General features: G+C 48.7%; 1 protein-coding gene and 1 long non-coding RNA gene across 15 annotated transcripts; both read left to right on the top strand.

The window, feature by feature from the left end:
* Positions 1–1,467: 1,467 nt before the first annotated feature.
* Positions 1,468–3,717, top strand: LOC149325304 (uncharacterized). Of its 7 annotated transcripts, none has more exons than XR_016286000.1 (4): positions 1,469–1,655; positions 1,984–2,096; positions 2,417–2,473; positions 2,586–3,325. It is a non-coding gene; the product is annotated as an uncharacterized LOC149325304 (long non-coding RNA). The 7 variants fall into 7 exon arrangements; XR_016285997.1 differs by lacking the exon at positions 1,984–2,096 and having other exon boundaries at positions 1,481–1,655; positions 2,586–2,701; positions 2,853–3,334; XR_016286003.1 differs by lacking the exon at positions 1,984–2,096 and having other exon boundaries at positions 1,491–1,655; positions 2,586–2,736; positions 2,853–3,331.
* Positions 3,718–4,561: 844 nt separating this feature from the next.
* LOC149325303 (uncharacterized) lies at positions 4,562–11,185 on the top strand. Of its 8 annotated transcripts, none has more exons than XR_016286480.1 (6): positions 4,562–5,203; positions 5,979–6,035; positions 6,148–6,263; positions 6,415–6,580; positions 6,948–8,640; positions 11,039–11,185. XR_016286480.1 is itself a non-coding variant. In XM_089564071.1 (6 exons), the coding sequence occupies exons 2-5, from the start codon at positions 5,891–5,893 to the stop codon at positions 6,969–6,971; spliced, it is 393 nt and encodes a 130-aa protein (XP_089420197.1). In that variant the 5' UTR covers positions 4,577–5,203; positions 5,889–5,890; the 3' UTR covers positions 6,972–8,640; positions 11,039–11,185. The 8 variants fall into 8 exon arrangements, 1 of the variants encoding a protein (XP_089420197.1); XR_016286481.1 differs by having other exon boundaries at positions 4,564–5,066; positions 5,152–5,203; positions 6,148–6,580; XR_016286479.1 differs by having other exon boundaries at positions 4,565–5,066; positions 5,152–5,203; positions 5,889–6,035; positions 6,148–6,580.
* The last annotated feature ends 4,193 nt before the right edge of the window (positions 11,186–15,378 follow it).

The raw sequence follows: 15,378 nt of genomic DNA, 5'->3' as shown, positions 1-15,378 counted from the left end.
GCCAAGTTTATAAATGTGGCGGGTGCAGGCTAGCCGTTAACTGTTCTTACATGCAAGAGGCTTTGATGTTAGCAATTAAGATTTGCTGCAGATCAACAGTGCTAATAAGCCTCTTACATATAAGAACAGTTAGTGGTTATAACTTCAGTCTGTCAGATCGTATTTTGAGTGCGTCTATGCAAGATATTTTTAGCCTTTTAAGGAGAAAATAAAGGCACATTAGCACAGAAATATACATCTCTAAGACGTGCCAAATTTCTTTCATAGACATGCAGTAGGTGTCCTTAAGATGTGTACACGATCGTCTTCCAAGACGTCTTGTAACCCAAAATGTATGGTGCGTTATCCCAGCTATGAGACTGCTACTGACCAGCTTGATAAGTCTTGAAACATCTTCCCAAGATGAACTCTAGATGTCTTGAGTGACTTGCAAACACTTCTCATAGATGTTCAATAGACTATTAAAATATCTGGCTAGCTGTCATATAGACATCTTCCATGTCTTACCTAGACAATTTGTAGATGTCTAAGAGATGTTGCTGTGTTCACTGGGAGAGGCGGGTTGCCGAGGCACTTCCCACGAAACACAAAACGTCTTACAAACGTCTCGGAACAGCTAAAAATGACTACAAACGTCTTGCGCTGCGTTCAAACGTCTCATAGATGTCGACAAGCAGAAGTTTCCTCTGCGACGTCTCTTAAACATCTGCAGTCAGATGTTTGCTGTGAAACTTCTGTGAAACATCTGAAGTCAGATGTTTTCTAGACTTGTTTTTAACACGTGGAACTTGAGACCACGTCAATGAGACGCGCCTAGCAATCAGCAGGGAGTTGCCGCCGTGGATTAAACATGCTGTGAATCACGGCACATAAATTAGATGGCTCTCCTGCTTGACGTTTCGAAGAGCAGGCGCGCCGGTCCACAGACCGCTCTTTGTATTCGAACACTGAAAGCGCGTTTTCTCCTACGGAGCCCGAATCACGTTCCACATCGAGTGCAGCTAAGCCGCCACTCGTAAGGCTGGATTTAGGTAACATATAATGGCCCTGAAAGCCGACGGTAGTTACGCGAGCGAAAAAATTTGCTTCATGTTGCGAACGCCTCTGTTACCCCTCGGCTAGCTGGCGGCAGCACGCGGATTGACAGGCGCAGCGTACGCTGCCTACGCCGCCTTCCCATATGCCTTCCCGCCGCCTTCGCCGAGCTCGCTCGCGCGCTTGTCACCCGCGCGCTATCGTGTCGGCAGATCTTGGAGGCAATAATCTTTCTTGAGTCACGCCGCAGCTTGCTGCTTGGTGTCGCTCCGCACGGTGGCGATGCAGGCTAGTTTGCCACAGTGGTTTTAACCATTTCAAGCAGAAATAAATCTTAGTGCAAGCTGCAAGTGCTTAGTTTTACATGAAAGTATTAAATTCAGTTTGTTTTTTTTTGGTTCTTTGATGATTTGTTTATTTTTACGTTTAGAAATTTAGTACTTCATTTGGCGTTGCAGAGGCTAGCGATAGCTACGCGCGCAAAGTGGATGCTGCGTACGTTTCGCTGCGCACTTTTTTCCGCGCTGGTTGGCGCTTGACGCCGCTGCAGTTTCCCCTTTTTCTGCGGTATCGTTTACTACCAGTTTTGCACTGAGATGTGAGCCTCGTTTTCCGCAAAAGTAAGTAACCTTCCATTTCTTTTCTGTGGTGAAAGTGTCGGCCTTGCTTTAGCTAAGCCTCTAACGCGCCTGATTGAACGGTCGGCTAGTGTGTCACTCCTTTGGTTTACAAATCACAAAACAGTATCAGCCAGTGCTTTACATACCAAAGTGCTATTTGAGCTTTTGTTAAGTGGATACAGCTAGGCTATGCGAGTTACTTTCTTTACCAAGGCGGTGACAATATGAACGTGACAAAGCTTCAAACCAACCAGCTTTGTTTAAGCGTACGTTGATAAGGCGCGAATTTTTTCCTAGACAAAGTCTGTGCTCTATTGCATTCTGGCAGGGTTTTATTCTTGCCAAGGACTCTCATCTGGCCACCTGTGTGCTCCAATTCTCCTTGCTGTGATTGCCGTCAGTGAAACTCCCGTTAAAAAGGCTTTGGTTATCTTCACTAAGGTATTTGTTTGGGCTAGTCGGTACATTGTTAAAACTGAAGGCATAAGGCACGAAGGACCTGTCCTGTCCTTCGTGCGCTGTGCCTTCAGTTTTTGGTTATCTTAACTGCGTCAAGCTTTTATTTCATTACGATTGAGAGCCCCGGCACAAAGGTAGTTTACTCAGTGGTGCTGCTCTGTATGTGTGCCGGCTGTTTGACAGTGCAGTGAAGTACTACGGCGCTTTGCAGGCGTGGCAGCTTTTATTTTTTGGGGAACCATTGCGCCGTGCACAGCTGGCGTTGTCCCTGCTTCACTGTGTGCATTTCGTTTTGGGTACAGGCTGTTCAACAATGGTTTTCAGAGGACCTCCTTGCCTGCTCAACTTCTCAAGTTTTGGTAAGCACGCTTTGCAGCTGACACCTTTTCTTTCACTTCATGATTTCTTGTATAGGTCTAGGCTGTTTGCTAATGTTCATTCCACAAGCCCCATTATGTGTTTGTCCTTTAGGACCCCAACTGTTGGCCGGAGGAGCAAGGACCTGGTCTAGTTTCACGCAAATTAATCGCAGCACCTTGTACTTGGTTGTTCAGAAGACTTGGCCTGGAGATTGTTTCAGTTCTGAGGTGGGAATCTGGACAAATGCTTCTTGTGCAGTGGTGTAAGTAATCTCTTGCCCGCTGTTTGAGCTTCATCGTACAGATTAGAAAGGGCTTGTTTGGCAATGCAGTGTTAAGAGCCTTATACACACGCACTTTTATTTGTCTTATCTTTCAGATGTGCCCCTGTGTGGCTGTCAAGGTTAGGTCCAAAATTTAACGCATCTCTTGTGTATACTGAAGTGATGCAGGTATTACCAGGACAGCAGCATCTCTTCTATGGTTTCGTGCGACGGTGCAAGATGTCAACCATCAACCACTTTTGATTCAGCCACTTCTTTCAGGTAAGAGAAAGCCTGTTTGCGAGATGCAGCTTAGGAGGTTCTGTGAGTACAGTGTGCATCACAGTAAGGCAGTGCACTTGCTATTGACTGCTTGGCTTTCAGTGTCCATGCACGCTGTTTGAATTTTGCTTCTCTTAAAGGCCTCCACAGTGGTTGACTTCTTGAGTTTATGGTGAGCCGTAGCACTCTGCTGAAATGCCGCTTGCAATGACATCATATGCTTATGTTTTTGGTTAGCTTATTTTATAGCCTGTGCTGTCACTCCTTGCATTTCCTGGTCTTATTTGCTTCCGACTCCTCATTGGCCATTCTACATGCACCTGACTGACTGTGCTTTTGGTTACTCTAATATTTTTCACTTCTGCAGGCTGCTGAACAGAGCTGGATTGGACTTCCCCTTGTATACCGTCTAGTTGGCATCCTCCCTGCAAGAAAAGCGATGTTTGGAACACCTAGCGATCTCTTCATTGCCGTCCACATCACTGCAACTTGACCGTCAACGCATCCGTTGTGAACAAGGCCTGGGGCCGAATGAATTTTTGATTTAACAATTGGTTGCTGCTGGACACTTTCCCGCCATCCAAGTGCTTACTGTTGTAACGTCAGCCAAACCAGTGAAGCTACCTCCTCCATGGCTTCTAACATTAATTTCCTGGTCCCTTTCTTTTTCTGTGTGGGTGTATGCACTGGATTCAATAAAGAGAAATGCAGTGACTGAAAAGTGTGCTCATTTTTCGGGTCATTGCAAATCAGCTTTGAGTTCATTTTTGAGTGTATACCAGAAAAATGAACTATAACATTTTTAAAGCTTTAGAGGGTTTAAAGGCAGCACTAAAAATCAGTCTTGAAATGCGTAAGATATTACAGGCACCCATTTCGGAAAAAAAAGGAACGTCTAAAGAAATTCTAAAAAGTTCTACCTCAGAAGTTTTCTAGCCGTATACAAGCGTAGCGTTAGCAGAGCTAATAGAGGGCTAGTAGACGTCGAAGTCTAAAAAACTGCTTAGATGAAGCTTCTTTTAGATGTCAAGCTTTTTCTTCCGAGACTTTTTTTAGACGTCTATTAGCGCTTTTCGTGTTTCGTGGGCCCACGAAACACAAAACGTCTTACGAACGTCTCGGAACAGCTTCAAATGACTACAAACGTCTTGCGCTGTGTTCAAACGTCTCATAGATGTCGACAAGAAGTTTCCTCGGCGACGTCTCTTAAACAGCTGCAGTCAGACGTTTGCTGTGAAACTTCTGTGAAACATCTGTAGTCAGATGTTTTCTAGAATTGTTTCTAACTCGGAACTTAAGACCACGTCAAGGAGATGCGCCAGCAATCAGCAGAGAGTTGCCACCGTGGATTAAACATGCTGTAAATCACGGAACATAAATTAGATGGCTCTCCTGCTTGACGTTTCGAAGAGCAGGTGCGCCGGTGCAAAGACCGCTCTTTGTATTCGAACACAGAAAGCGCGTTTTCTCCTACGGAGCCCGAATCACGTTCCACATCGAGTGCAGCTAACCCGCCACTCGTAAGGCTGGATATAGGTAACATATAATGGCCCTGAAAGCCGACGGTAGTTACGCGAGTGAAAAAATTTGCTTCATGATGCGAACGCCTCTGTTACGCCTCGGGTAGCTGGCGGCAGCATGCGGATTGACAGGCGCAGCGCACGCTGCCTTCGCCGCCTTCCCGCAGCCTTCGCCGTACTCGCTCGCGCGGTTTATCGCGTAGGTCACCCGCGCGCTATCTTTTCGTGGCGGCGTATCTTGGAGGCAATCTTTCTTGAGTCACGCCGCAGCTTGCTGCTTGGTATCGCTCCGCACGGTGGCGATGCAGGCTAGTTTGCCAAAGTGGTTTTAACCGTTTCAAGCAGAAAGAAATCTTAGTGCAAGCTGCAAGTGCTTATAGTTTTACATGAAAGTATTAGATTCAATTTGTTTTTGGTTCTTTGATGATTTGTTTATTTTTACGTTTAGAAATTTAGTACTTCATTTGGCCATTTAGCGTTGCAGAGGCTAGCGATAGCTACGCGCGCGAGGTGGATGCTGCGTACCTTGTAAGTACGTTTCGCTGCGCACTTTTTTCCGCGCTGGTTGGCACTTCACGCCGCTGCAGTTCGCAGTTTCCCCTTTTTTCTGCAGTATCGTTTACTGCCAGTGTTGCACTGAGATGTGAGCCTCGTTTTCCGCAAAAGTAAGTAACCTTCCATTTCTTTTCTGTGGTGATAGTGTCGGCCTTGCTTTAGCTAAGCCTCTAACGCGCCTGATTGAACGGTCGGCTAGTGTGTCACTCCTTTGGTTTACAAATTACAAAGCAGTATCAGCCACTGCTTTACATACTAAAGTGCTATTTGAGCTTTTGTTAAGTGGATACAGCTAGGCTGCTCTCGCATGCGAGTTGCTTTCTTTACCAAGGCGGTGACAAGGTGAACGTGACAAAGCTTCAAACCAACCAGCTTTGTTTAAGCGTACGTTGATAAGGCGCGAATTTTTTCCTAGACATTGATTAAAGTCTGTGCTCTATTGCATTCTGGCAGGGTTTTATTCTTGCCAAGGACTCTTATCTCGCCACCTGTGTGCTCCAATTCTCCTTGCTGTGATTGCCGTCAGTGAATCTCGCGTTAAAAACGCTTTGGTTATCTTCACTATGGTATTTGTTTGGGCTAGTCTGTACATTGTTAAAACTGAAGGCACAGCGCACGAAGGACCTGTCCTGTCCTTCGTGCGCTGTGCCTTCAGGTTTTGGTTAACTTAACTGCGTCAAGCTTTTATTTCATTACAATTGAGAGCCCCGGCACAAAGGTAGTTTACTCAGTGGTGCTGCTCTTTATGTGTGCAGTCTGTTTGACAGTGCAGTGAAGTACTACGGCTCTTTGCAGGCATGGCAGCTTTTATTTTTTGGAAAACCATTGCGCAGGCACAGCTGGCGTTGTCCCTGCTTCAGTGTGTGCAGTTCGTTTTGGGTACAGGCTGTTCAACAGTTGTTTTCAGAGGACCTCCTTGCCTGCTCAACTTCTCAAGTTTTGGTAAGCACGCTTTGCAGCTGACACCTTTTCTTTCACTACATGATTTCTTGTACAGGTCTAGGCTGTTTGCTAATGTTCATTCCACAAGCCCCATTATTTGTTTGTCCTTTAGAACCCCAACTGTTGGCCGGAGGAACAAGGACCTGGTCTAGTTTCACGCAAATTAATCGCAGCACCTTGTACTTGGTTGTTCAGAAGACTTGGCCTGGAGACTGTTTCAGTTCTGAGGTGGGAATCTGGACAAATGCTTCTTGTGCAGTGGTGTAAGTAATCTCTTGCCCGCTGTTTGAGCTTCATCGTACAGATTAGAGAGGGCTTGTTTGGCAATGCAGTGTTAGGAACCTTATACACACGCACTTTTATTTGTCTTATCTTTCAGATGTGCCCCTGTGTGGCTGTCAAGGAAAGGTCCAAGATTTAACCCATGTCTGGTGTATACTGAAGTGATACAGGTATTACAAGGACAGCAGCATCTCTGCTATGTTTTCGTGCTACGGTGCAAGATGTCAACCATCAACCACTTTTGATTCAGCCACATCTTGCAAGTAAGAGAAAGCCTGGTTGCAAGATGCAGCTTAGGAGGTTCTGTGATTACAGTGTGCATCACAGTAAGGCAGTGCACTTGCTATTGACTGCTTGGCTTTCAGTGTACATGCATGCTGTTTGAATTTTGCTTCGGTTAAAGGCCTCCACAGTGATTGACTTCTTGAGTTTATGGTGAGCCGTTGCACTCTGCTGAAATGCCGCTTGTAATGACATCATATGCGTATGTTTTTGGTTAGCTTATTCTATTGCCTGTACTGTCACTCCTTGCCATTTTCTGGTCTTATTTGCTTCCGACTCCTCATTGGCCCTTCTACATGCGCCTGATTGACTGTGCTTTTGGTTACTCTAATTTTTTCACTTCTGCAGGCTGCTGAACAGAACTGGATTTGACTTCCCCTTGTTACCGTCTAGTTGGCATACTCCTTGCAAGAAAAGCGATGTTTGGAACACCTAGCGAGCTCTTCACTGGCGTCCACATCACAGCAACTTGATCATCAACGCATCCGTTGTGAACAAGGCCTGGGGCCGAATGAATTTTTGATTTAACAATTGGTTGCTGTTCGACACTTTCCCGCCATCCAAGTGCTTACCATTGTAATGTCTGCCAAGCCAGTGAAGCTACCTCATCCATGGCTTCTAACATTAATTTCCTGGTCCCTTTCTTTTTTGTGTGGGTGTATGCACTGGATTCAATAAAGAGTAACGCAGTGACTGAAAAGTGTGCTAGCACATGCATTTGTGGCTCATTACTACAGCCATACATCCCTTGTAATGTGGGCTCATTGTTCGGGTCATTGCAAATCAGCTTTGAGTTCATTTTTGAGTGGTGTATACCAGAAAAATGAACTATAACATTTTTAAAGCTTTAGAGGGTTTAAAGGCAGCACTAAAAATCATTCTTGAAATGCGTAAGATATTACAGGCACCCATTTCGAAAGAAAAAGGAACGTCTAAAAAAATTCTAGAAAAGTTCTACCTCAGAAGTTTTCTAGCCGTATACAAGCGTAGCGTTAGCAGAGCTAATAGAGGGCTAGTAAACGTCTAAGTCTAAAAAACTGCTTAGATGAAACTTCTCCTAGATGTCAAGCTTTTTTTTTCGAGACTTTTTTTAGACGTCTATTAGCGCTTTTTGTGTTTCGTGGGAACCAGATCCCAGTAAAAAAAAACCATTGGAACCAATTGGATTTCCAATTGGTTGCAATGGGATGAGTTTACCCAAGCAACCACAGATATCCGTCGGACGTACGAGCTAGATCCGAACGTCCTTTGCCGAGATCGGACGTCCATCGGACCTACGAACGCAATTCGATTTCGGATATCCGTATTCGTACATCAGCCGGACGTACGGACAGTGTCCACTTTTGTATATCCGCATGAGAGACGAGGTGTACGTCCGAAGGATGTAAGGCTGAGTATTTTCCCAGGCCATGAGTATGGACGTTTTTTATTTCACAGAAAATTCGCGTCTTTCGTGTATGCATACTGTTTTATTTACATCAGTTGGAGGGTTTGACGCGAAGATGTTTGTAAATTGGTGCGATTCCACTCCTACCTGCAGTGCAAGAGCCGCCAACGAGCTAAATTTATCTAAGAGGAGAAGCAGGTGCTACAGAATTTTGCAAGAACTAATGACTAGTTTTATATTTATAAAACTGCTCCAAATTAGTGGAGTTGTGCGACATGTCCACCGTTTTGCTAGCTAAACTTGCCATTGAAACCATTCGTAAGTATCAAAACTCCCGTGCATTCTGCTATCACCATCATCATAGATGTCAGTTCGCGGTCAGTCCAAGCCACGTCCAATCCAATCCATCAGTACGGCTCCGTAGCGCGCTGCTAGCGCTGCACTGCGTAGTGCTGCGTAGTGCTGTCGCGCAGAGCTTTATAGCTCTGTTATTATAATGTGTGGCTTTGTTCGGTCTGTGGACGAAAGAAGCATGTAACTTAAGCAATTCGAAAGATACGGGAAGCGCCTGAAGCTCTTGTGGAACACCGGAATCCCGTACTGCGTCGACCTTGGTTTAAAGAAGGCTTAGTGCACATGGGATTGCCTACGAAGGTATGTACTGTCGGGGACAAAAGTTGTATACTCCACGCGACGGGAGCCGGAGGAACGGAAGACTGCGACATTTTGGCGAGCTAAAGCACGAAACATTGAAACGAGCCAAGCGACATGCCTGCTGATAGTAAAGGTCGCTCATTGGCTGTCTCGATCCCCGATGCCGCCTTTAGATGGCGCTGTAAGGCAGTTTTTCGTTGCTCCGGCTTCCTCCGCCTGGAGTATACCACTTTTGTCCCCGATAGTACTTACGTATAGTACACTTCTTGGAACTTGCTTCTAGGACAATGCATGCTCATATAACATTCGTTCACAGGACAGTGGGAGCAGTAAGCGCGAGGAGATGGCTTCCACAAGTGTGTGCTGTTCTCGCACTTTCGGGAGCCTACATCTAGAGCACTGCACGGGCCTCAATCTGGGGCCCGAGGCCGGCCCGGCCCCGAGACCTGAAGCCCGAGCCCGGCCCAGGCCCGCGGCTTCAAGCCCGGGCCCGGCCCAGGCCCGTTAAATTATCGCTCTAGCGAGCCCGACCCGGCCCGTGAATCCCGGAGTGAAGCCCAGCCCGGGCCCGGCCCGGCCCGTTTCACAGTAACGCTTGAGGTACACTGCTCACTCTGAGCAAGTAGACTGCTACTAGACCGATAAGGAACTGGCCGACAAAGGTTCTGAAATGGCAGTTTGGCTTGCAGAAAGTTGGTTCTTTTTAACCCAGAAGGAAGTGATTAAGAGTAGTGCTCGCCAGGCCCTCTTTTGGACAGTGATCTCGTGTAGGTGCGCAAAGATAAACTCGGAAGTTCCGAAAGCGAAATAAAAAGGGCTGCATACGCGCGTAATAGACTACTTTGCATTCCCCATGATTTTAATCAGTTATATTTTGCCGCCTGGAAGAATAAACATTAAAGCTGCCTAGCGAGCAGTGGGATGACATTTTTTTAGTGAACGCGATCTCACAGGTTGAAATCATAGCCGAATTGGTCGCCTTTCAGCAGAAACGAAAAGTTAAATGACCTGAGTATTTCATGGTGTGTGTTTTGAAGACTATAAGCGTCCTAAACTTTGGGATGACGAATGATCAATGGCCAATTAAGACCGGTTGAATTTTACTCTTACTGGTGGAGCAGAAGATAACGTGCGAACGATGTGATAACTTACAGGGCAAAACCCTTGTCATGACAACCAGGCTGAAGAAGCGAGGAGAGATAGATGTGCTTATTCGATGATATTTACAAACTCTCGCGAGCTTTTGTGGTTATTTCATTTACGAGACGTTCCGGTCAGCTCATCAAAAAGAAAAACCAAACGCGCTTTAGTTTGTGAATTTTCTCACATGAGAAAAATATAGCTATAAAATTAAGGCTATGTTTTTGGGGCTTAAGGGCCCAAGGGGAGTCAGGCTGTGAGAGATACCGAAGCAAAGGGCTCCGGATCATTTCGACCACCTGGGTTTCCTCAACGAGCATTGATACTACAAAGTACATGGCTGTCATGCTTGCCGCCTAAACAGAAATGCGGCCGCCGAGGATAGGAGCAAACCGTGGTTCCCCGACTCAGTAATCAAGCGCTTTGACCACTACGTCACCGTGGCGTGTAAATAAGGAAGTAAATAAGTCAATGAATAAAGTTTAGTTTCTTTCTCAGCGCGTACTATAACCCATAGCTCATCCGTGTCGCTGCTCCAATGTCGCAGTTGTGTACTTCACTCTGCAATAGTGAATGAATAGTCGGACACTAGCCGTTTCTGTACGGACCCAAGCTCTACTCGCGTCCGCAGCTTTAAGCCCGAGCCCGGCCCAGGCCCGCAACTTCAGGCCCGGGCCCGGCACAGGCCCGGCAAAACAGATCGTGTACCGGCCCGGCCCGGCCCGCGGGCCGGGCCGGGCCCGGGCTTTCGGGCCGGCCCGAGCCCGTGCAGTGCACTACCTACATCACACAGCTGCGGGAGCCCTCAACTCGCGCGGCTAATTCCCACTCCTCTTCAAAGTTGCGGGACGGAGTATTTTAGCATCTTGTTAATTTTTAGGGCATCGCTAGGTTCACTGTGCCTATATAAAGAGTGACAACGCGCGAAAGGCAGACCATAGGAAGCACGTGTAGTTCGCAGTGGTTCGCAACGGAAGCTTTGCGGCTTTCTGTGCACAGTCGCGTACAGTGCTGCGCAGGTTAGTGCCCTAAGGCCCATGAGAATAAATAAAGAACAGATACATTGTCAAATATGGTGTGGAAAAGTGAGAGCTGTTATTGCCTTATACTTATTGAGGTGTTTGTTAAAGTGCATTGTCTTTTATACTTGCAGCATTAAACACTTCTATTAATTGGTTCCAATATGTTTTTATTTGGGCTGCTGCATTGTGCCATTTATTTCACATGACTGATGTTTGCCGCGTTCTTTTTATTTCAGAAATCCTGTGAGTGGGAAGATTACGGATGTGTGTCCCAAGCTTGCCACATTTGAAGAGTCACATTTAAGAAATTTTCCGAATATAACCCATTGCTCTGCTGATGTATCATCAACCACAATAAAATATGCGTGCTATGCATCAAATTGTTTTTGGTTTTATTGCATCGCGCGGAGTGAAAAAAGCACGCATGCACCATATATGCGAATATTCGAGGAAGATCCGCCAATGGACGTACTCAACTGGACGTCCGTCGGCGGGCGAACCGTATACCTTTGGCCACCTTTCGGACGGCCGACGGACGTCTACCGGCTGTTTGCGGATATTCAGCGGACGTACAGAACATCCGAAACAGACCTCTGTCGGCCGTCCGAAGGATATCGGTGGTTGCTTGGGTAGTTTCCAATTGATACCAATTGGAATGGTGTTCCAATTGGATGGTCCAAATGGACTATCCAATTGGACCATTTGGGTTTCCAATTGGTCTTACCCATTGCATCCAATTGGTCCGCCCAACTGCACCCAATTTATCCAATGAATGTTTGCATGTTTGACGAAAAAGGTAGAACTAATATGGTACTTACAATAAGAGCTATCAGCAGCTTAGCCTAATAAATTGTACTCATCACCTACACCAACACTGGAGCTGAAATTAAATTAAATAACTGCGCTCAGTGGGCAAGCGTCACTGGCCCCAGCATGAGAGCCTAATAAATTGGGTACATAAGTTGGAGCAGAAGTGTGTTCTCTGGATGTACATATTGAGCTAATGTATGCTACTAGTGCCTGAATGCGCAGTTGCTTGTGTGTGATGCATGTGTGTCTGTTGGCTTTGATTTCCATAAAAGCATGTTAATTTCAATTCCGTAGAAAAATGTTGATTGGCACTAGGCAGAGTGTCTTCCTGCAGTCCTCATAAATGAGTTTTCCTTTTGCACATAACAATGTGTTAAGTTGTAGAAATATTTATCCAAGATCCTAGAGCATATTATTCAAACATTTAGCTACCTTTCTCAATGAACGTAACATATTTTGTGAATATTTTCTGGGTGAAATAACTGCCTGGCGCCTAATGGGTCCAATTGGCTAGTCCAGTTGGATCCAATTGGTCAGGGGCTAAAAACACAACTGGAACCAACTGGTTCCAATTGGGAAATCCAATTGGAAGCAATGGGAATGTTCATTTAGTTCCAACTGGAATGTCCAATTGGTTCCAATGTTTTTTTTTTTTTTACTGGGATGACGGTTGCAGACTCCCAGTTCTTCAAGTGCGGTGAATACGGTGCTGTGAGGGACGCGGTCGAAGGCGCATTCAACGTCTAGAAGGAGTAGGTAGGCTGACTCCTTGCCACCGCTGGCATCCTCAAGCGTGGCGACGACGTCCGCAATGGAGTCAGCAGCGCTCGGCGAACACGTCGGACACACGAGCGATCCGCTCGAGGCGATGAAGAGCGAGCGCCTTGAATAGCTTGCACGCCTCCGAGGTCAGAGAAACTGGACGGTACGATGAGATGTAGCTAGAGGGGTTGCCGCGCTTCAAGATGGGGCAGACCACAGCGACTTTCTAGCTGTCCCGGACCACTCCGGAGGTCCAGATCTTGTTGAAACACTTCAGGAGAGTTTCTTTCTGTGACCCATCGAGGAGGCGAAGCATTTGATAGGTCAGACCGTCGGCTCTGGGCGCGCTCCGGCGTTTCGTCCAAGACAACGCGCGTCGATGTTCAGCGCGGGTGAAGTCCGCCGAACACAGAGCGACGACCTCGGCAGCGTGCGGATTGCATATGCCCAGCGGAGAAGGTCGAATGGGACGCCGCCGGTACTGTAAGGGAGCGTTGGGGCGTTGTGGCGCGTGCAGGGAGTGGGACAGGATATGCAGCGCGTCGTGTGGTGATTGTACGACAGCTGAAGAGGAAGCCGACACCTACCCGCCGCGGTGGCTCAGTGGTAAGGCGCTCGTCCACCGAGCCGGAGTACCCGGGTTCGAACCTGACCGCGGCGGCCGCGTTTCGATGGAGGCGAAACGCAAGAAACGCCCATGTGCTGTGCGATGTCAGTGCACGTTAAAGATCCCCAGGTGGTTGAAATTATTCCGCAGACCTCCACTACGGCACCTCTTTCTCTCTCTCTTCTTTCACTCCTACCTTCCTCCCTTCCCTTACGGCGCGGTTGAGGTGTCCGCCGATATATGTGAGACAGATACTGCGACATTTCCTTTCCTCATAAACCAGTTTACCAATTTTTTCCGGCACAAGAAGTGAATAGGCTGGGGTGTGTTGGTAATACATTGTAACTAAAGAAATATAGCGCAGGAAAAAAATTACGTACCTACGCCATGGTTCAGCTGGTATAGTAGGATACAACTTAAAAAAACAGCAGCTGCTAACACTGGGCCGCGGTCCGCGGCGTTCTGTATTACTCCGCCGGCCAATCGCAACAGTAAGCGAAATGAGCTTTTTAATGCTTGACTATATCAAACAATCCAGGTGTCAAAATTATAGAACTGATAATCTTTTTCTTGTGGTAAGGTTCTTATTTACGAGACAAGAAACGTTTAACCAGTGGACTACTTTTTCGTCGTGGAGGGATTCTGTGCGCGGAGGTTGAATGTGGGCGGAGCTTCACTGCAGACTTAAGTTGTATCCGACTATAGTGTAGCTGGTGGTGGTGCTTGTGGTTAGACTTGTGGCGATGCATCGGTTATACAATCCAATGCAATCCAATCTAATGTAATCTAATCCAGTCCAGTCAGGCCGCCGTTCATGTACACCGCCGTCGCACACGGACGGCGCGAGATGACCGGTCGCCCAGCTCTTCGGCGCGACGTCACAACACCTGTGGCGCCCTGGCGGAGAGAGCGGGAGTTAGGCCGCCGTTCATGTGCACCGCCGTCCACACGGACGGCGCGAGATGGTCGCCCAGCTCTTCGGCGTGACTTCATAACACCTGTGGCGCTCCTGGCGGAGAGAGCGGGAGTTAGGCCGCCGTTCATGTGCACCGCTGTCGCACACGGACGGCGCGAGATGGTCGCCCAGCTCTTCGGCGTGACGTCACAACACCTGTGGCGCTCCTGGCGGAGAGAGTGGGAGTTAGGCCGCCGTTCGTGTGCACCGCTGTCGCACACGGACGGCGCGAGATGGTCGCCCAGCTCTTTGGCGTGACGTCACAACACCTGTGGCGCTCCTGGCGGAGAGAGCGGGAGTTAGGCCGCCGTTCATGTGCACCGCCGTCGCACACGGACGGCGCGAGATGGTCGCCCAGCTCTTCGGCGTGACGTCACAACACTTGTGGCGCTCCTGGCGGAGAGAGCGGGAGTTAGGCCGCCGTTCATGTGCACCGCCGTCGCACACGGACGGCGCGAGATGGTCGCCCAGCTCTTCGGCGTGACGTCACAACACCTGTGGCGCTCCTGGCGGAGAGAGCGGGAGTTAAGCCCCAACTCCAACGACACTTCCTGGGCGTGCGCGCCCAGCGTCGGCGCTCTTGGCGTACGCCGGAACGGGCGTCGAAAAGAGGCATGCATCTCCATGTCCCTGGTGCTGACTGGCTCCCCCTCTTGAGTAAAGGGAAAGAATTCCAAGCCGTGAAGAAAAGGGGTTGGGGGGGGGGGCGCTGAAAGGACGAATTAAACCGCGAAGAAAAGTTCGGGGAACACGAAGCTATGAAGAAAAGAGTCCCCGAGAGCCCCGCGGTCCTCCGGTTGTTGTCAACCGGACCCCGCTCCGGACGCGTACCCCAGCGCCCGTGCGCTGGCGCCGATATCTAGCACGGACAGATATCGGCGCCTCGCCGAGGTCCGCTGGCTTCTCCTGCAGTGCGCATGCGCAGACCGGTTCTGGCGTACTCCGAAAGCGCCGACGCTGAGCGCGTACGCCCAGGAAGGGCCCGTGGAGTTGGGGCATTAGGCCGCCGTTCATGTGCACCGCCGTCGCACACAGACGGCGCGAGATGGTCGCCCAGCTCTTCGGCGTGACGTCACGACACCTGTGGCGCTCCTGGCGGAGAGAGCGGGAGTTAGGCCGCCGTTCATGTGCACCGCCGTCGCACACGGACAGCGCGAGATGGTCGCCCAGCTCTTCGGCGTGACGTCACAACACCTGTGGCGCTCCTGGCGGAGAGAGCGGGAGTTAGGCCGCCGTTCATGTGCACCGCCGTCGCACACGGACGGCGCGAGATGGTCGCCCAGCTCTTCGGCGTGACTTCACAACACCTGTGGCGCTCCTGGTGGAGAGAGAGAGCGGGAGTTAGGCCGCCGTTCATGTGCACCGCCGTCGCACACGGACAACGCGAGATGGTCGCCCAGCTCTTCGGCGTGACGTCACACAGAGGTCATGCGAAAGGTCAT

Source organism: Amblyomma mixtum, chromosome 10 (genome assembly GCF_055824585.1).
Source record: "Amblyomma mixtum isolate Tamu chromosome 10, ASM5582458v1, whole genome shotgun sequence".
NCBI classification, from domain to species: Eukaryota; Metazoa; Arthropoda; class Arachnida; order Ixodida; family Ixodidae; genus Amblyomma; species Amblyomma mixtum.
This window is presented reverse-complemented; position numbering and strand designations above follow the sequence as displayed.